We start from the raw sequence: 21,089 nt of genomic DNA on the forward strand, positions 1-21,089 counted from the left end.
TATTTGTTGAAAGAGTTAATGAAACAATGACAGAATTAGCTTTAAATAAATGCATTGTAAGGTACATGGTTTCAAATTATGAGAAGAAAAGATGAAGAATGTATTGGAAATATTGTGTGAAGTATTGTTAATACTTCACACATAATTAGATTAAGTAACAGAAGCCATTGATAAGTTTACCTGTGGGTACAGACACATCTGCTTATGCCTATGTCCACATGGAAACATAGAGGGCTCTTAACGGGACTACCAGAGAACCAGCAGAATCAGTGCTATCAATCTCTATAAACACTATTCCATGATACACTTTGCTATCTTATATAATATTTTAAATTATTTAAACTTTTAGTAGAGAGCATATTAATTATGTGTATTGAAGAGCAGTAAAAGCAGATTAGAATTGGCTTGCATTTCCAGAAACTGGAGAAGAAAACTCTGAGGGTGGGTAAGAAAGGTCCAAGTTACACAGAACCAAGCAACTTTCTAATGGTGGAGGTGGTCAGATACAAAGCTAAGGGACTTAAAAGATGGGATATCATTAGTGAGGTGCCAAATTAAAATTTGACAAAATGTGCCCCAAGAATTCTTTTCTTCAAATACCAGCCTTTTCTAGTGGGCCTGAACTCTGAGACTGCTTAATGAGTAGAATAGGTCACAAATGAGACCATGCCCATTTCCAGGATAAGGTCCTAAGAAACTGGAATCTTCCACTTCTCTCCTTGAGATAAGTCTCTCTTGGAAGAGATCTATTATGCCATAAGGAACCCTGGGAAAGGCCCTCATTGAGAAAAGCCAGGACACTAGCCCACTGCCCACAGTGGACGTCTTGCATCACCTTATTAGTCACGTGGTGCACCACACTTCCGCCATCCAAGAGGTCCCCGGGAGCACAGTCAGACTTACCTGGCGAGGCCTAGCTAGACTGGATCCAGCTTTTACTAAACCATGAGTATATTTTCCAGAAAGGTCATGAACTTCAAATATCCCACGTGATGAAATAAAATAATCAAAATCATCAAAATGATCCTCATTTTGATCATTAGCAAATCAGTGGATGGGAAGTATGCCATTTTGTAAAAACGTTATACTTAAGATGAAATGATAATCAAGAGATGGCAAAGTAGCCAAATAGGAAAGCCAAGTGAGCACTTGGGCATGGGCCTGGATTTTCTTGGGAAACAGTTCTGCAGTCACCCAAGTACATGAACAGATGGCCAGTGTGAAGTCTGTAGGACATAACACCAATAGCTTTTCACTGGGAATCAAAGTCTTAGGGCCTGTGAAGGTGCTTTGTAAACCCAGTTCTGCACTAATGCAAGGTGAGGTCATTGCTATTACTTTTATTTCGATCATTATTCTCTTGGTAATTAGAGGGAATCTGACAAAAATCTTTTGACTTTCTGGCTTCATTGTATACTATCTGAAAATAAGGGGTTTATTTTTACTGATATAGTATAAACATCAGGAATGCAAATGTTAACAAGAACTGTACTAGGAATATTATTATCTTTTCTTCATTATTATTTACTTTCTAATAACTTTTGCTTTAAGTGAATTATAGAAATAATTGATAACAGAATAACCATTTCTTTCTTTTTTGTTATTTCCCCCATATTTTATTGGTGCATTATAATTGTATATAATGGTGGAATCTCTTATTACATAGTCATGCATGCACACAATACAACAATATAATTTGGCTACCATAATTCCCCAGCTCCTCCCCTTCCCTCCTGCTTCCCCACCTTTTGGTCCCTTTCCTCTAGTGATCTCCTTTAGATTTCCATGAGACCAGCCCCCACCTTTTCCTTTTACCTCTATAGCTTCTGCATCTGAGAGAAAACATACATCACTTGACCTTCCGAGTTTCATTTATTTAGCTTAACATAATGATAATGCTCTCTAACTTCATCCATTTTCCTGCAAATGGCATAATTTCATTTTTCTTTTTGGGTGAATAAAACCCCATTGAATATGTATACCATGTTGTCTCTGTCCACTCATCTGTTGATGGACACCTAGGGTGCTTCCATAGTTTGGCTATGTGAATTGTGCTGTTATAAACAGGGGTATGGATGTATCACTCTAGTATGATAACCTTAATTCTTCAGGATAAATACCAAGAAGTGGTACTGCTATGTCATACGTCCCATGCCTGTCCTTTTGAGGGACCTCCATACTGATTTCCACAGTTGTTGTACTAATTTACAGTCGCACCAACAGTATAAAAGTGTTTCTTTTTTCTCCATATGCTCTTCAGCATTTTTTTAAATTTGTGGGTTTTGATGACTGCTACTCTGACTGGTGTGAGATGGAATCTCAGTGTAGTTTTGATTTGCATTTCCCTAATTGCTAATGATGTTGAACATTTTTTTTCATGGAGTTGATGGTCATTTGTACTTCTTTTTTTGAGAAGTGTCTGTTTTCTTCATTTGTCCATTTATTAATTGAGAATATCCAGTTTCTTTATGTGGACTGCAGTGTTCTGTCTGTTCTATGGAACTAGCTATAATGAGACTAGCAGTTCAGTGCTCAGAAGGAAAAGTCCATAAAATGTTTCTACTCTAAAAAATCACAGGGAATAAATTCAAGTTAGAACAGAATGTACAATTCATTAGAACCACATACATTTTTGATTTTGTATTTATAAAATGTGCTGATATTTTCAAGTTTATTTGCCAGAATGAGAAGAAACTCAGTTTCTGGTCCATCTAGTATTTGTGTCTTATCACTTCCTAAGCTATGAAATTATATGCTCTTTGAAATTTTAAAAGAACTTCAGGGAAGTATTCAATTATTCATATATTAAAATGAGAAGTTAAGTTTATATTAAGAAATAGCCTGAGTACTTAGTGGCTAAACTCACATGGAATCGTCACTTCTCAAGCTCTCATTTGTTGGGAGGTCTTTCTCATTGGAGAGTGGGTGTGGTTTGGATGTACACAAAACTGAACTGTGCCCTGATACCTTGGCTTTTATGAGATCTCTTCCTCTTGAATGTGGGCAGAAGCTTTAATCCAGAGAGTACAGCCAAAGTGGTGGGAGGCCTTTCACTCCCTCCATGACATTGTCTAAGACTTCCCTCGACCACGTGATAGGCTGCAGCACAGGAGGTGGGAGCAGATAGTGTCCTTGCGTGTGTGGTAGAAGTCAGCTCAGCCAAGCTGAGGTGCTCACCTGGCAGGAACTGTATGAGGCCTCCAGCCACCTGGCACCCCCGAGCCGAGGCCCTTGGGGTTACAGCCATAAGGAAATCAATCCTGCCAGCACTGTTTTGTTGATCCATTCATGTTTGGATAGATATTTTGGTGGTCTCCAGCTTGCGACCATTAGGAAGAGAACTCTTATGAATGTCTGCGTGATTCTCTGCATGGACCTGTTTTAATGTGAGTAGACACTTGGAATAGGATAGCTAAGTCTTCTCTTACACTTACCTTTTAAACAATGACTAACAGGTGTCTGAAGCAACTGTACCAGTTTACATTTGCACCAGCCGTGTGTGGGGTCGGTGCTGCAGGTGCTCTGTATGTGGCAGTGCCTGGCAGGGGAGTTTTAGCTTTCTTACCCATTTGAGTGAGTGTACTTGGTTCACTCGCAGCACTAGCTTTTGTAGCTGCTCCATGAGATCTCCATGAAAAAGGCTTCTTCTCCTTTTTTTCAAAACTATACTCAGACTGTTTAAAAGTTGTTCAATAGAGACTTGGAGAGTAGAGGAACATTTTGGTTCAAAGGATTTTTTCTTTATTATTTTCCCTGCTTACTATTTAATGCTTGCCTTTGTTGAGCTTTGCGAGAATCAAAGCGCTGTGCTCAGCTTTGTATAAAGCCTAGGAACTTTAAATCGACTGGAAGAAGATGAAGGTGCAGGACAACATCTACCCTGTGACAGGTGGAGACAACTGCTTTAACAGTTACCTGCCGCGTAGTCAGGAAGGTGCTATCAACTCTGGGAGTGGCTGGGTAACAGGGAAGTTGACAAACAGGAAGAATTAAAAAGCACCCATTGGGTTCTGTTACTGCCCTTGGAAATGGACTCATGCAGCTATTGACTAAGCTAAAAATAACCCAACTTAGTAAGTTATATTTGAGAAACAAGAAATAATACAAGCAGCAGTTGCCCTTTTCCCTTCCCTATGTGCTGGGCACCGAATGTGGGGACCAAAGTCAGGTGTTGCATCAATCCTCATCCCCACTGTAGGGAGGAGGTGCTAAGACCACATTTTCCAGATGAGGGATGCTAAGTTTGGAATGAGTAAATGTGACCAGATTGAGAGCGTAGAGCTAGTAATTGGTAGAAACAGGCTGCAGGAGATTTGTGGACATCAAAGCTCCTTCTCTTTGTCATTGTGGCCAATGGAGTTAAAAAGATAAAGAGAGGATGCAGGCCTCTGGGTATAGTTGCTTTAAAGACACTTCTGCTCTGTGGTATTATATTCTGAGTATGAATTTCAAAATCATCTGAGTCCTTTAAGCTGAATTATATGGCTTTAAGTATTTGTGGAATTATTCAAGAAAATATTTGAAATGCAGCACAATTGATGATAACATGAGAAAATTTGGTGGAAGAAAAGTATAAGTAAAATTAATTATGATAACCGCTTTCAGAAACTGTAAATAAGTGGGGTGTGATGGTTCATGCCCATAATTTCAGTGACTCAAGAGGATGAGGCAGGAGGATTGCAAGTTTGAAGCTAGCCTCAGCAACTTAGCAAGACCCCATCTACAAATATAAAAATAAATAAATAAAAATGGCTGGAGATGTAGCTCAATGGCTAAGCACCCCTGGGTTTAATCCCTGGTATCAAAAAAGAAAAAAAATGTAATGCCAAGATTTTATATTAACATTATAGAAAAAGAGATTTGAAATTTTTTTAAGCAGAAATGGATATGTTGACATATGAAAAGTAGAGTGTAGACTTATTTAGGTAATTTGAGAAAATATCCTTTTGTCTATCTGGAGCTTAAATTATATTCTACATCCTGCTTTTCTGTGGATGGTGACATTAGTCAGGAACCTCACCAAATGCCTTTTCTGTTACTTTTCCACTGACTGGTTCCAACTATGGAGGGACCTGTGGATGCAGAGGCTGCCTCTGTCAGCACCTTCTTAGATCCTGGAGGTCAGCAGTGCCAAGGCTTTGACTGAGGTTGTTTCTCCCTGGAGATCTGGGACATAGCTACTCAGACAAACTACTGTGTTCATGCAGTAGCCAAAATGATGCTTCAATACTAAAAATAAAAGAGTGCTTTTTGGTAAGAATTTAGAAATTTTTTTTAGTATAGCCCAGGGTTGGCAAACTTTTCCCATAATGAGCCTGACAGCAAAAATAGCAGGTCAGGAAGTCTGCACTGCAGCAACTCAGTTCTGCCCGTGAGCCATGAAAGCAGCCTTACGCCATGTGTGGCCATGTGCCAATAAACTTGATCTATGGACACTGGAATTTGAATTTCACTTAATTTTTCAAGTGCCATGAAACATTACTCTTCTTTTTATGATTTTCAACCATTTGGATATGTGAAGACATTTTTTAGCTCAAGGGCTATACAAAACGTGACCCTGGGCTGATTTGGCTAGCCGGCCACAGTTTGTTCACCTCTGGTATAGTGGCAACATTTGCCAGCTTTCTGCTGTGATTACAAATATCTTAGACAAATCAAATTAGAAAGAGAAAAGGTTTGTTGGGCCCAGTTGTGGAAGTTTCCATCTATGACCAGTCGGCCCTGTGACTTTGGGCCTATGGGGGCACCTCATGGTAGGGGTGTGTGGCAGAGTAAATCATTCACCTCATGGCCAGGAGTGGAGGAAAAAAGAGAGACTCAGGGTTCCACAGTCCCCTTCAAGGGCACACCCTAATTACCTAAGACCTCCCACTCCATCCCACTTATCGCATTGCCCACCACCTCCCCATGGCACCTAGTCAGGGACGAAGCCTTTACACACAGCCTTTGGGGCATTTAAAAATCTAAACTATATCTTTCTATGATTCTCTAGATTTGGAGATGAATTCATTTTGGATTCTTTTGTTGACAAGTTATAATCTTAAATTCCCTTCTACCACCATGTAATTTAAGGTCTCTTTAAACTTTTAATCTAAAAACCCTTCTTACCCGTGCACAAAAACTATTAATTATAAATGCTTTGGTCATGCATTAAGACAGAATGTGCAATGATCATTAAAATTTTATACTTTCTAAAATCAGAAAGGCTAAAAGTTAAGTCTGCTGTTCCATGACACACCCTCATGAGATACCCATTTCTGTTTTCAGGTAGATGGGACATTCCCACAGTAGAGTGGGTGGCACAGAGGGACCAGCCTCTGTTTCGCTAAGTTGAGCTCCTGAGCTCCTGAATTGGCAGCGTCCTATTTAGTTTTGTTACTTTTTGTGTTATGGTTTGAGATCAGTTAGGAAACTGTGGCTGAGTTTTCTAGGATATCTCTGCACAGCCTAAGGATTTGTGAGCTCCTGTAGCACTTTATATGACAATTCTAAGAATTGTATAAATGCTTCGATTGCTGTTTGGGCACTGAAAATTAAGATCTGAAAAATAATTATCTGTGTCATACACAGGAAATCTCATTTACTCCTAGCCTCTGAGGCAGGAAAGGAACTCCAACTGGGAAGCAAAACATAAATGGGACCTCACTCCTGCCCACCCTTTTTCCTGCTCCTTTTTAGCCGCCATGTTGGGTTTTCCTTCTTAAGTGCACATGCTGAGCTGTCCAGAGGAAACCACCGTGTGCCCAAGAAAGCACTGCCATCTCACGTATGTCAGGGTTAGCCACAGTGAAACTGATTTCTTTTAAACCCAGGGATTTGCCAAAGTGGTGCACACCTGTTATCTCAGAGGCTCAGGAAGCTGAGACAGGAGAATTGCAAGTTCAAATCTAGTTTCAGCAACTTAGCAAGGCCCTAAACAACTTTTTTTTTTTAAAGGGCTAGGCAGAGTTTAAGTGCTCCTGGATTCAATCCCAGGTATCAATAAATAAATCAATCCAGGGATTTTCCAGATCTGCACGTGTGCTGTAGATTAGCGTGAAGTACCATCAGCCCCGGTTTAAGAGCCAGAGTCTAGAAGGGCCGTGTGTCCATGGAGTACTCTGTTTCCTCAAGAGGGATGCCATTGTCCCTGGACAGAAGGAACACGAGAGACTGCTCCTGTGGGTGCTGTCAGTAAGCTTGAAGAGCGAAAAGAGAATGACCATCAATTACACCCTGACCTATTTAAAAATGATTTGATAAGCTTACAAGGTTACCCCAAAACTACAATCAAGAAACATTACATTAAATGAGGACGTGAAGAGTGACCCTAACGAACCGAGTGTTTATTATGAGTTAGGCAGCATCGCTAGGGGTGATCCCTGACTTTGACTCAAAAGTTTTCCTAGTTGTCAAATAAAAGAGAGAGAGAGAGAGAGAGAGAGAGAGAGAGAGAGAGAGATATCGGATGTAACCACTACCATCCGAGAAATGAGAATCAGAACAGATAAATAAGCAAGATGCCCTTTGGGTTGTTATAAGGTGTGATGTTTGATGCAGGGGACTGAGTCACAGCTACATCTCTCCCCACTACAAAACAAGACTGATGAATGTGCTGAGTTTCTAAGTATTATTGGTTCACTTCTCTTCTATTTCAAGATGTCCCTCTGCCCGGGGAGGGTGGGTACCAGGGACTGATCTCAGGGGCACAGGACCACTGAGCCACAACCCCAGCCCTATTTTGTATTTTATTTAGAGACAGGGTCTTATTGAGTTGCTTAATGCCTCACTTTTGCTGAGGCTGGCTTTGAACTCCTGATCCTCCTGTCTCAGCCTCCTAAGCCACTGGGATTAAAGGCATATACCATTATACCCAGCAAGATGTTTGTAATTTTTAAATTAAATAGATTTGTGTTTAAAAATCAAATATGTGGATGGCCCTATCATAAAACAACCACCTGTAAGGTCAGAGTACCAGTCCCCTCCTTCCTTTGTCCCCCCCCAGCTCTACCGTCACCTCCCCATCCTTAGAGTTTGTGTTTTACTTTCACACTGTCCCAGCTGAGCACCCTATGCATTTTCTCCCATAGTCATGATTACAGTGTTCTGTCTCACTAGTGTGACTCTAAGACTGAAAATAAAATGAGTGTGAACATTATCCCAGTGACAATGGGATCAGCAGATGAAATGGGGTTTTTAATTCTTGGTCAATGGCCCTAAGCACTGACCTCCTGTGTGGCTGGGACAACATTCTCCTGATGACTAATTATGTGACACTGCATCATGAGCCCCAGGACTGCTGCCCACCTCCAGACTCAGTGATTCACCAGAAGGACTTGCAAGATGGGGCTGAGATTCCTCACGGCAAAAGGGCAAGAAGCAAAATCTGTAAAGGGACAGTTCTAGGGGAGATGTGCAGGAGCCACATGTTTCCAGCAGTCTCTCCTGGGGTCCCTCAGCAGGCTCTTATCGCTCCCACCACAGCTGCAATAGTGCAGAGGCTGTGCAGCCGGGGTTCTGTGGGGGCTGGTTGTGTGGGTGTCTTTGCCCAGCTTAGCAGAATTCCAGACGCCCAGAAGGGAAGAGGTGTTGGGCATGAATCATATACTTTGTCCAAACAGCTTAGGTTCTGCAAACCACCCACATCAGTAAGGGAATGGCAGGGACACTTCTGAGATCCAAGTTCCCAAATGCCATCTGAAGGCTGACCTTGGAAGCAAGGCTTTCTAACAACAGCAGAAGCTGGCCCACAGCAATTCCCTTCTGCATGCTTAGGTCCAGTCTAAGCAGGGGCTCTTGGGCCAATGAGCTGTGAATCAAAAAACCCACTGCGTTTGAGGTTCTGGTTAAAGTGCCACAATCGGATGGCTTAGGCACTCGGGTGGAGCTCAGCCTTCCTTCCCTTTCTCTAGAAGAGTGCACACGTGTGTGCATGCATGTGTGGTGTGGTATGTGTGCATGTGCACATGTGTACATGCATGCGTGTGCTGGTGGAGGGGAGGGCAAGGCCATGTGGTCTCTGGGTCCTTGCACACTTGCCCCGGCATTTCCTCTATTTTCTGCTGCAAGCTGGCGGGCTGCTCTGGGCTGATTCTGGAAGCAGGAATGATCCTCAGGCCAACTCATGACAATGAGTTTTGCTTCTCTGTCCAAACCTTTGTCCTCCTGGCCCTCACACCACCTCTGCAGAAAGCTCTTTCTTCTCTTCTCTATGCTTCCCATCACAGCTTCGGAGACAATGGCTCAGCTACTGACTCTGGCTCACTTCCAGGCTCACAAATGCGAGGCCAACAACCCTGCCTCTGGTGTCCTCAAGCTGTCATTCCAAACTCTGAGCACCCTTCCCAGCTCATTCCGTATCTCCAAGCGCTGTCAGTCATTCTCCCGTGTAGTTGGTAATTAGGTTGGATGCAGAGTTTTAGGTTGAAAACCTTCCTCTCCTTGCTTTGAAGATATTGCTACAATTTTAAAATTCTATTTTGATTCTTTTTAAGTAGGTGATCTGATCTTTCCCTGTAGAGGATGATAGGAATTTTGTGGCTCCAGGTTCCCTCTGCCTCTTGTACGTCCCCAGTGGCACACCCACCCTCCACCTCCATGTGCTCCTGTGGGGACAGAAGCTCATTCTCTGCTACAGCCTGTTGCACATTCCGAGAAGCATGGGACTCTGCCCTGACCATCACTTCTCCTGTGCTCATTGGTGCTCTGGGTTTACCTTTGCTAGTTCTTAAGCCTAGGTTAAATGTGCCTCAGGAGGGACAGGAGGTCAGTCGCTCTGTGTGCGCAACAGGCCAGCAGTGACCGGCAGTCTCCAGGGGCCTGGACACAATCCAAGTGTGTCGAATGCAGTCTTTTTGAGTGAGATATGTGTGCATATTTTCACTCAAAAGTCACCAATTAAAATTGTAATGAAGTTAACCAAAGTTTTAACATTTTAAACAATTAAGTTTGTCAGTAATGAGAGGACTCCTACCCCAAAGGATGCAGATTGTATTTTTATTTCCTTGTAACTTTTCCCTTTACAATCACTTAAACAGTTGTGCTCCTACTTTAATCCAGTTTTCTATTCCTTTCACCAAGTATATGGCTAATGAATAAGAACAACAAATTGTAGTTGCAACATATTAGTTAATTTAGCTGTGGATGTTTGTTAACTGTCTTTAGTGATTTGGGCTGTTCTGCTTCTCAGTATGGTGTCCAGAAGATCCCTCAACAAAACGCATAGGCTCCTTCTGTTCTTAGTCTTTGGGGCCAGTATAGATTTCTTGAAATTTTGTCAAATTAGGTAAAGACTTCTGATCACATTGCTGGTTGCTTTCCAAGTCATGCATTAATTGACCCTGAGATTTCAGTTGACACGCTCTCTTCTGATTTCATAGACTCTTTTTGTCACTTAGTCTTTGTTTCTTCAATTACCAGGAGACCCTGTTGAGTTGTCCTATGTCAAGTTCTCTCCAGGTTCTGGATGCTGCCGTGACTGGTGTGGACCAAGTCTGCCCTTGTGTGTCCCTTGTTCAGTGGGGCACAGACAGTCATCACTCTGGCCATGCCACTTTAGTGACAGCTGCTGTGAAGCAGAGGGACAGATGTAGGGTAGAGATAGGCAAAGAATAGGACAGATGGAGAGGACGGGCCGCGCTCAGGGATGGCCGTCCTCATAAGGCAGTAGTTTAAAGAGGGCCCTGGAGGAAGTGTGGGAATGGGAAATGAACATGTTTGGCACCATCAACAAATGCAGCCTTCGAATATTTATGATGACAGATTTGACATGGTACACCCCAGGAAGCATCTGGAGAGGCCCCACAGTATCTGTGGACCACAGTCTGCAGATCACTGCACTGCACACTTACTACACTGCATCCAATGATAGAAATAGAGAGACTTTGGAAAATGTACCTGGGAGTACATGTGTGTTGCGCTCTGTTACACTCTGTGCTGTTTTTTCTTGAAGGGTCCATCTTGCTGGGATGACGTCTTAATTCCAAATCGAATGAGTGGCAAATGCCAATCTCCAGGCTGCCCTGGGACCAGAGCGGTAAGTACCTGGTCACATTAATTACCTTTAAAACAAGAAAATGACGGCATCTTTTATGTTTACTAAGAAATTAGACTCAAGGCCAAACGTGCCGGCTGAGTTTTCTTGCATCTGATAATGCTCACTGGAAGTCACCTGATACTCCAGTGTGTCAATGACGCTCACCAAACTCGCCTTGCCCTTGCCTCCCAGTGCTACTTTCCTAGTGACGCAGCCTCTTGGAGTGATGTGTAAAACAAGCCGCTTTTCTTCTGCTCTCACATCACAGCCGTCCACACAGACTTGTGTGACCTGAAGAGGTGGGGGCTTTCTCCCCACCAGCAAGCAGCGGTTCTGCAGCAGCAGACACCAGCAAGGACTTAATTCTGCTCTGACACCATCTGCCTTGCTGCAGGGTCAGACCCCAGGGCTGAGGGCTCAGTCCCGAAACTGCACTCCCTGCACTTCAGATGCCAGCTGCGGGCCCCGGTTGTTGACCTGTGCTTCTGACCAACCAGCTATGAATGAGGAGCCCCACAATCCCTGCTCTGGGTTCAGTTAGTTTGCTAGGACAATGCACAGGACTCAGGAAAATACTGATTTTTTATCCATTCACTGGTTAAAGGATGCAGCTGCAGAGATGCCTGAGGCGAGGTAGGGAGGAAGAAGGGCAGAGCTTCCACGTCCTCCCCAGGCTTGCCACCCTCCAGATATGGGCAAACTCCCTGAACCCCGTCCTTTTGAGTTTTCATGGAGGCTTCATGATGTAGGCATGACTGGCTAAATGGCTGGGCACTGGTGATCAGCTTAACCTTCTGTTCCTCTCCCCTCCCTTGAGTTTGCTGGTGCTAAAAATTCCCAGCCGGTAATCCTGCCTGGGTTTCCTGTGGCAGGACTCACCCGCTGTCCTGGCGCTACTCAGAGGCTGCCAGCCACTAGTGCATCCCCAGGAACACAAGAACAAAAGGCAGCAAACAAAACCCCAAAGAAGCCACCTGTCACCTTGCAAAGTCCCAGGACTTTAGGAGTCACATGCCAGGAATCGGGGCAAAGACCAAATACATACTTCATAGTATCACTGGCTCGACATTGAAATGTGCCAATCCAGACTCAGAACAAAGGGATATGCAGAATAGATAAGGAAGAGCCACAGAAGACAGCCAGCTCAGAGCCTAACAAAGGAAAAGAGCAAAGATATAAAGTTCATCTCCCCCCGATGCTGTGGTATTTTATATTTATATCCACGTCATTCAAATGATTCCCCCTTTGCTTTATCTCTTCCTATCTGTCTTTGGCAGCTTTCTGGCAGAGTGGTCTGTTAGAAAATGTAGTGGGGTGGCCAGGTACGGAACTGAATTCCCATCCTCTCTTCTTCTTTGCAAATGCAGGTTGTGCATTTCACACACAGCAGATGGTTCTTGAAAGACACCCCAAACTCTGACATTATTTTAAAAATGATTTTACTATTGCGGTCATGTTTATCATTTATATAATGTTATAATTTTACCTCAGAAACTCTGTGTCCATTATAATCTGGCTGTTTTTATTTCCTGAGCTCTAAGTACTGTTTGGGTGTCAACACAAACAGGGTGCTAGTTCATAACCTGTCACAGTCAGCTGGCAACTCATACCTTCTCTAAGGAACAAAATCTGTCATGAGCAACAGGTACAGCGTTGGAGCTGGGATCATTAGCTGTGCCTCCTCTGGCTGATCTGAGAGATGACTACAAGGGTACCAAGCCAGCCGCCATCAGCAGTCACATTCCCCAGCAGATGGGCTGGGAGCATGAGTAGATTCTTATTAATGTAAACCCTGAAGAAAGAAATCCTGAAGATAAATGATGATATGTATGTCATCACACACAACAAAGCACAATCTAGTCTTGTGAGTTTCCTACTGAGTTGCAATTAAAACGTACATATTTTACAGGGCAGAATTTTTAAACAATAGTTAAATATATATAGGTACACATATATATACACATGTACACAAACACACCACATATATATAGTATATTATACATGATATGTATAATAATTACATTACATATAGTAATTTCATGCTTACATACACATAACTTTCCATCCATCCACTCATCCACCCACCTGTCCTCTAGTGCCACGTGGTCTTCATCTTTACAGTCATGTGCGGTCCTTTGAAAATCTACTTCAATCATTGACCGACTGCCTCTCATGTTGCTTGATGGTAATTGGAAAGATTTATCCATAGCAGAATAGAAAATCCTGCATCCCTAAGGAATTTATCTTCAAATCAGTCAAAGGGGAAAGCTTTGCTGGGTGGTGTTGAAGATCATGTTCTTGCTTGTTGAATGTTTAGCTTACCTTGGTTATTGATTGGGTATAAATTAAGTTACATTGCAAGTCTGTTTCTGACAGTGTAGTCAGTGGACATCCCTAAAAGCCTTGCAGTTCATATCACAGGAAAAACTACTGGATTTAATCATAAAACATGCACTTTTAAAAGAATAACCATGTTAACTTGGTAATGCAAAGTTCATTTGCCAGCAGTTGAGAAAAAACTGGACTATAGAGAAGAAATCGAATGAGCTACAGTTCTGGGGCAACTACTGGCCACTGTGGGTGGACACTGGAGCAGAAGTGGCACGAGGGCCTGACCAGGCAGCAAGTTAGAAACAAGGGCTCAGAAGGCACTACCTCATTGGAGAGAGCAGAGGGTAGGCCTGGGCTTTCTCTTGCTCTGGGTAAAGCAGAAAATATCATCTGGAAGAATTATCATCTTTTCCTGAGTTTGGAGCAAATATTCACTCCTCTGTATGGCACAGAAAGTGCTAAGTCATGAGATGGCAGTGCCAGACCCTGGGCTGAAATGAGCCCACACCCTCCCAGGGGACCTGTACTTAAAATGAGGTTCCAAATAATCCCTTCCGATGATGTCAGGCAAAGTATGAACTTGCCGAAGTCTGGCTTGGCACAATTCAGGAGCCACTTGTCAAAAGAAACTAACTTTATTTTTAGAACTACAAACGCCAAACAAAACAGCTCCTCAGGAAAAAACCCTCAGAGCCCAACTGCCACCACCGGCTTCCACCAGCCTCTCACCCCCACACCAGCCTCCCAACCTCCCACAATCCTCCTGCTCTTGAGGCCAATTGGCTGGGTTGCGTGGGCAGAGCCAAAGAAGTCACCCAATGAGCAGCTCCGTGGAGGAGCCAATCAGCTCGATGTTGCTGGGGCCGCTGTGAGCCAATCATCAGCTGGCAGTCTGAAGGGCAGGGAAACAGCCCAATGAACATCACCGCAGAGGAGCCAATCAGCTAGATGTTGCTGGGGCCACTGTGAGCCAATCATCAGCCGGCAGTCTGAAGCTTGCTGGCAGCTGGAAGTTTGCTGGCAGCTGGATCATCAGCCGGCAGCTGGAAGTTTGCTGGGGCCCCTTTGGCTGTGGCTCTCAACATCTCCCCCTCTCTGTTTAAACAACAAGCATGTGGCTTAGGGACCGTGCCTGCCTTAGGTTGTCCAATACTACATATGGTCCTTACCCGTCTTCGGATGAGCTGACCTCAGGGCGTCAGCCTCCTGTCTTAGGTTGCTACCATTGTAATTGGATCTTACCCGTCATTGACTACCGGTCCAGTATACAGCCACACCTGTGGAGAGGTCTTTGTACCATTGGGGGGTTAGGTTCTTTGCCTCACCTCTGTTGGCCCCCAAATTTTAGCTGAATGATCATGACAAGCAGAAAGGAGGAAGATACACCAAGCCAATTGACGGCTCTTGTCGTCAAGAATACGAGCAAAAATACCCCAACACTACCAAAAGTTGATGCACTAACAGATAGTTCACAATCCATACAAGTGAGTTCACAATGCATACAAGTGACACATAGTCTAGGCAAGTTCTGCAAGCAGTTCAGTGATGGCTATTGCAGAAGCTGTAGATTAGTTTTATCTTTGTCTTCACTGGCACTAGGATGAAGCTAGGAATTCTGGCAATAATGGCTAAAGAAAAAATTATGTAACATTCCAGAAGGCACTAAAAGAAAACAATTTTCTTAACAATTTACATTGTCTTCACCGGCACTGTGATGAAGATAGGAATTCTGGCAATAATGGCTAAAGAAAAAATTGTGTAACATTCCAGAAGGCACTAAAAGAAAACAATTTTCTTAACAATTTACATTATCTTGAAGAGAATTATTAAATATAATGAAAAGGAAAGGTGAAAGTAAACAAACAGATCTGTTAACCTCCTTTTTTGTTACATATTAAAACAATTCTTAACAGTTTTAAATTTACCCAATTTAAATTAAACCATTTAAATCACGTGAAATAAAAAAAAATATTTGGATCCATTTTTTCATGAGCGCTCATCATATATGATATATGGACATACGTACATTCAAACATATAACACAAAACACAAGTGTGCACACATAATATAATACATACAACACATAACATAATAATAAAGGCCTTATAACTTTTTACAGGTAAAATCTCTATTGCAATGTTTAAAAACTCTATATAGTCAAAAAAAATAGAACTGATCAGCAAAACATTAACCTAGGTCAGTATGAGCTCAAAAAAAAACAAAATAGAACTTCATGATATGGGAAAGGGCAATAATAAAATAGATATTGAAAAAAGCATCCTGGTTCTGTCGCAGATGTAAGGATAGCCAAATTGGAGTTTTGGATATCAGCTGTTATGGATTTGAGCTAAATCATCTTCTTTTTGGTCTGTAGAAATCGCTTTAGTTAATCTCTCTGGAATCCAAATTGGCTGCTGTTCTCCCTGTGGAAACACACAAACAGACCCCCGACTCCAGACAATCACTGGGTCAGAACCTTGGTTAATCTCTCTGGAATCCAAATCGGCTGCTGTTCTTCCTGTGGAAACACACAAACAGACCCCCGACTCCAGACAATTACTGGGTCAGGACCTTTCCATTGTCCTGTTAGAATATCTTTCCAAAGTACCTTGGGCTTATGTACATTTTTTGGACACATATGCCTTTCTGCAGCACTAAGTCCTGATGAATCCAAATTTAAAAAGTTTAGAGTAAAAAGGGTTATTTTAAGTTTATCTTTGGGGAATATATACCCCTTCCCAATTCCGTCTTTTTGCTTTAATAAGTACATTTTAATAGTTTGATGAGCTCTTTCAACTATGCCTTGTCTCTGTGGATTGTATGGGATTCCTGTTATATGAGTAATGCCAAATGATGAGCAAAATTGTTTAAAAGAAGTAGACGTATAACCAGGGGCATTATCTGTTTTTAACTGTTTTGGAATGCCCACAGTGGCAAAATTTTGTAAGCAATGAGCTATAACATCTTTAGTTTTTTTCTCCGGCATGAAGTGAGCCCATCAAAAATCCAGAAGAAGTATCAACTGTAACATGCAAATATTTTAATTTTCCAAATTCTGGCAAGTGTGTGACGTCCATCTGCCAAATATGGTTAGGTATCAATCCTCTAGGATTGACTCCAAGATTAACTTGTGGTAAAAAGGTCACACAATTTTGACATTGTTTTATTATTTGTCTAGCTTGTTCCTTAGTTATTTTAAAACGCTTTTGTAAAGTATTAGCATTGACATGGAATCTTTTATGAAAATTTATAGTTTCTTCTAGTGTAGAGAAAATATGTATGTCATGTGTAGTTTTATCTGCTAAATCATTGCCCAAACTAAGGGCTCCAGGCAATCCTGTATGTGCCCTGATATGTCCTATAAAGAATGGATCTTTTCTGTCCCAGATTAAACTTTGTATAGTGGAAAATAAAGAGAAAACAGTAGAAGAAGGGGAAATCCTACCAGCATCTTCAAGGGATATTATAGCATTAACTATATACTGACTATCAGAAAATAAATTAAATACCGAATCTTTAAACATCACAAAAGTTTGTAATACTGCATTAAGCTTTACCTTTTGAGCTGATTGTTTGGGTACTAAAAATGTAAAAGTTTGATGAGGTGTAACTATTGCTGCTGTACCATTATTTGACCCATCAGTGAATATATTTGGAGCATTCATGATAGGTGTTTTTCTTGTCATTTTTGGAAAAATTACAGGATGCAATGACCAAAAAGACAATAAAGGATTAGATGGTAAGTGGTTATCAAATGAAACATTAGATTTGCACATGATTATTGCCCAAGTATTTAACTCATTAGCTAATTCATCAATTTGATTCATAGTATATGGAGTAATAATTTTATTGGGAGAAATTCCAAACACTCCCTTTGCTGCTTTTATTCCTTTGAGTATTAATTGTCCTACAGCCCCAGGATACCTAGTAAGAATAGTGTTAGGAGAATAAGATAAATGTATCCATAATAATGGACCTTCTTGCCAAAATACTCCTGTAGGAATATTTTTTGTTGGTAGTACAATAAATAATAAAGGCAAACTTATATCAATTCTATCCAAATGCATATTTTCCATATATGTTTCAATGATTTTTAATGCCTTTCTTGCTTCAGGCATTAACATTCGGGGTGAATTTGGATCTGATGGACCTTTTAGGATATCAAATAAAGGTCCCAATTCTCCTGTTGGAATACCTAGATAAGGCCTTATCCAATTTATGTCTCCTAATAACTTTTGAAAGTCATTAAGTGATTTGAGTTGATCTACTAGTATTTGAATTTTTGGTGGACAGACCATGGTTGAGGATAATAGAACTCCTAAATAATTAATTGGAAAATTTAATTGTACTTTATCTATTGCTATCTCTAGATTATAATTTTTTAATAAGTTTATAAGTGTGGCATAACATTCTAGCAATGTGTTTTTAGCTTTGTGTGCTAATAATACATCATCCATATAATGAAATATTTGTAGTTCAGGATTTTGATTTCTAAGTGGCTGGATTACTTTGTTAACATAAATTTGACACATAGTTGGGCTGTTAGCCATCCCTTGAGGGAGTACTTTCCATTCATATCTCTGATCAGGACCTTCATGATTTAGTGCAGGAATAGTAAATGCAAAACGTGGACTATCTTCAGGATGAATTGGAATTGAAAAAAAACAATCTTTAATATCTATAACTAAAACATACCAAGTTTTTGGCAAAGCAGACAATTGAGGAATCCCCGATTGAGCAGGTCCCATAATGACCATCTCATTATTAATGGCTCTTAAATCTTGCAATAATCTCCATTTACCAGATTTCTTTTTGATGACAAAAATGGGAGTATTATGGGGAGATACAGAAGGTTGTACATGTCCTTCCGCTAATTGTTGTTTGACCAGATCATGGGCTACTTGTGTCTTTTCTTTAGTCAAGGGCCACTGAGGTGAACTGATAATGAGAAAAATCACGATGAGCCATCAGGAATGAGGACAAGAGGCTCGACCCTGAAAGAATGCACAGATTGGGGCCTGGGGCAGCTCAGCAGTAGAGCACTCGCCCAGCACACGCAAGGCCCCGAGTCTGACCCCCAGCACAGAAAAACTAAAAAATATGGAAATTGAAATTATCAGGGAGAGAATAAGAGTGTGATTAATATATTTTTTAAAAGTATATATATATCAATTGTTAAAAAATAAAGGACTGTCAGAAATACCCAGAGTACACACATACACACATGAAATATAGAATTGAAAATTAGAATACCTGTCAAAAAAATGTACTAAATAAGCTAACCTATAAAGAAAACATGGGCAAAAAGAGAAATTAGAACTTAAATCTGAAATTTGATATGAAAAATCAAAATGCAACCCCAAACCTTTAAAGATAAAAGAGAAGTTAAAAAGACAGAAGATAGAAGTTTCAAATTTTTTTTAGGTTTCCAGAAGAAAAATAATAGAATGACATTATTTAAAGAAATAATAAAGTAAAACTTTCTATGATTTTTAAGACTTGAGAATCCTAATTAATTCCATGTAGCTTAAATAAAATGAAAGCCTCATCTGAATAAAACACCGAAACTACAGATTGTGAAAGTCAAACAGAAATTTCTAAAAGCAGTTAGAATGAGACATTTTCTACAGAGGAATGACAATTCAACTGATAGTCAATTAATTAGAATCAACATTGGAAGACAAATGATAGAGAACAATATTCTCAAAATATTAAAAAATAAATGCTAAGTTAAAATTGTACCTTAGAAAAATCTTTCAAGAAGTAAGGTCAAGACCAACTATAAAAAAATTGTTTTTAGACAAATTGAAACTTGGAATTTTACTCTTGTCTGCACGTTACTTCATTTTTTAAGTAAATATTTTTTAAAAGGAAAAAAAATGATCCTAAAAGAAAAGCCTGGAATTTGAGAAGGAATGGTTTAGAGGCAGTGGGTGAATCTAAAGGAAACGTGACAGTAAATACAATAATCTTTCAGTTATAGGGATATTTATAATGTCCCTGTGGACACCTTTGCCCAAGAGCTGGAACATAGGTAAAGCACTCTAGGATTTTTTTCCCAACCAAAAAGCAAAGATACTGATTTTTAGAAGTATTTTTTTAATGTTTAAATGTTCCTGGTAGCTTTATTTGTATCAGGCAAACTGGAAACAACTGACACGTCCAACAGTAGGTGAGCCATAAACTGCTTCATCCACGCAGCAGAGTAGAAAGACCCTGGGTACACCCACGTCCTGGGCAGGTCTCAAAATAAGCACGTTTAAGGGAAGACACCAGATAGGAAGGGTGGACCTCGCTTATGCGGCATTCTAGAGGATGAGTACGGTGTACAGTGATGGGAAATCAGAGGGTGCCTAGGGGTGGGGTTGAGGGAAACAGGAGCCTGGGGAAGGGGTTAAGGCCCTGGGGGTCTGTAGGGATGGTAAGTTACTCATTATCTTAATCATGATGTTGGCTGAATGATGATATCTGTATGACGAAACTCACCAAGTAGGCGTGCGTGTGTGTGCGGACATATTGGGTTCAGGGACCCTCTATTAAAACATCAGTGTCGGTACCTGCTACTGGCTCCCTCCCACCCCTGGAGAGTTCTGTTTCTGTTCTTCCCACTTGAGTAAATCCTACTCCGTTCACTCTTGCAAAAAAGAAAAAAGAAAAAAATCAGGACCAACATTTATAAGATCAGCACCAAGACCCCCTCCCTGGGTGCCAACAAGCCCCCGAGGTGAAATGTGATAGCGATAGGTTTTATGGGAAAGAGTGGGCCAGGCCGTTAGCTGGGGGATAAGATCACTCCAGGATAAGACCGCAGCTGCCACACGCTCGTGCTCCATGAAGAAAGGAGACTTTGCCCAGAAGCTTCCAGCAGATGCCTTGAGTCTCAGACCAGGTCAACGTCACACCTGACTCAGTCACAGGGATGGGAGAGAGGACGCACAGGCCACAGGCTACCTGGACAGAAGGCATCACGCAGCTGAGGCTCCTGTGGGCTCCTGAGGGTGTGGTGCTCAGGGGTGGAGCTGGTCATGCCAGCAGGCTCCTTTAAGAGGCTGCTATGGTCCCCCTCTTGGGTTGAGCGTGGTTTTCCTGAGCAGGACCGTGGGGGCCGCTGGAGGACCCCACCTGTGCTGCTGCCCAGAATTCTCCAATGCACACTGTGTCTGGGCATGGCTGAGCTCACCCTTGGCTGTGCTTGGGGACCTGCCAGCACCAGAGCTTTGTGGTGACAATTCAAGGTTCCGCTGGAGGCTTCCCCATGTCCAGTGTGTCCACAGGTGTGCCTGGTATGGACATCAAGTGACGGGTGAGGCTGGGGCGATGGCTGCCCTCACCAGGCTGCCCTTGGCTGTGAATCCTCCGGTGTGGAAGGAGTAGGAGCTTCCCACACCACCTCCGCCCTGAAGTCCCTTCTGCCCTGTGGCCTTCAACACCTAGAGGCTCAGAGCTATGACTCAGGACTCCCTCATCTTCCCTGCACTTGGGTCTTCTCTTTGTTTAGAAGTTTCTGGTGCCACATGAGGGAGGGGGGTTATTTATTTATTTTTTGTACTGGGAATTGAACCTGGTGCTTCACCACTGAAGTACCTCCATAGTCCTCTGTAATAGAGGGTGATTCTCCCCAAAGGCCTTTCAACTCCCTGAACGTCTGGCTTGAAGTTGGGCCTGTCTTGTCTTGGCTCAATTCCAATTCCAACTGACCAGCACTGGGGCCCCTCACCGTGCTCCACGGATGACCACGTGAGTC

General features: G+C 41.9%; 1 protein-coding gene across 11 annotated transcripts in view; it reads left to right on the forward strand.

The window, feature by feature from the left end:
- Positions 1-21,089, forward strand: part of Prkn (parkin RBR E3 ubiquitin protein ligase) — a 1,217,693-nt gene that overhangs the window by 577,873 nt on the left and 618,731 nt on the right. For all 11 annotated transcript variants that reach the window (XM_078018778.1, XM_078018779.1, XM_078018774.1 and 8 more), the window contains one exon: positions 10,931-11,014. In XM_078018778.1, coding sequence (XP_077874904.1) covers positions 10,931-11,014 — 84 coding nt within the window. The remainder of the gene's footprint in view (positions 1-10,930; positions 11,015-21,089) is intronic.

The sequence above is a fragment of the Ictidomys tridecemlineatus genome, chromosome 8 (genome assembly GCF_052094955.1).
Source record: "Ictidomys tridecemlineatus isolate mIctTri1 chromosome 8, mIctTri1.hap1, whole genome shotgun sequence".
In the NCBI taxonomy this organism is placed as follows: Eukaryota; Metazoa; Chordata; class Mammalia; order Rodentia; family Sciuridae; genus Ictidomys; species Ictidomys tridecemlineatus.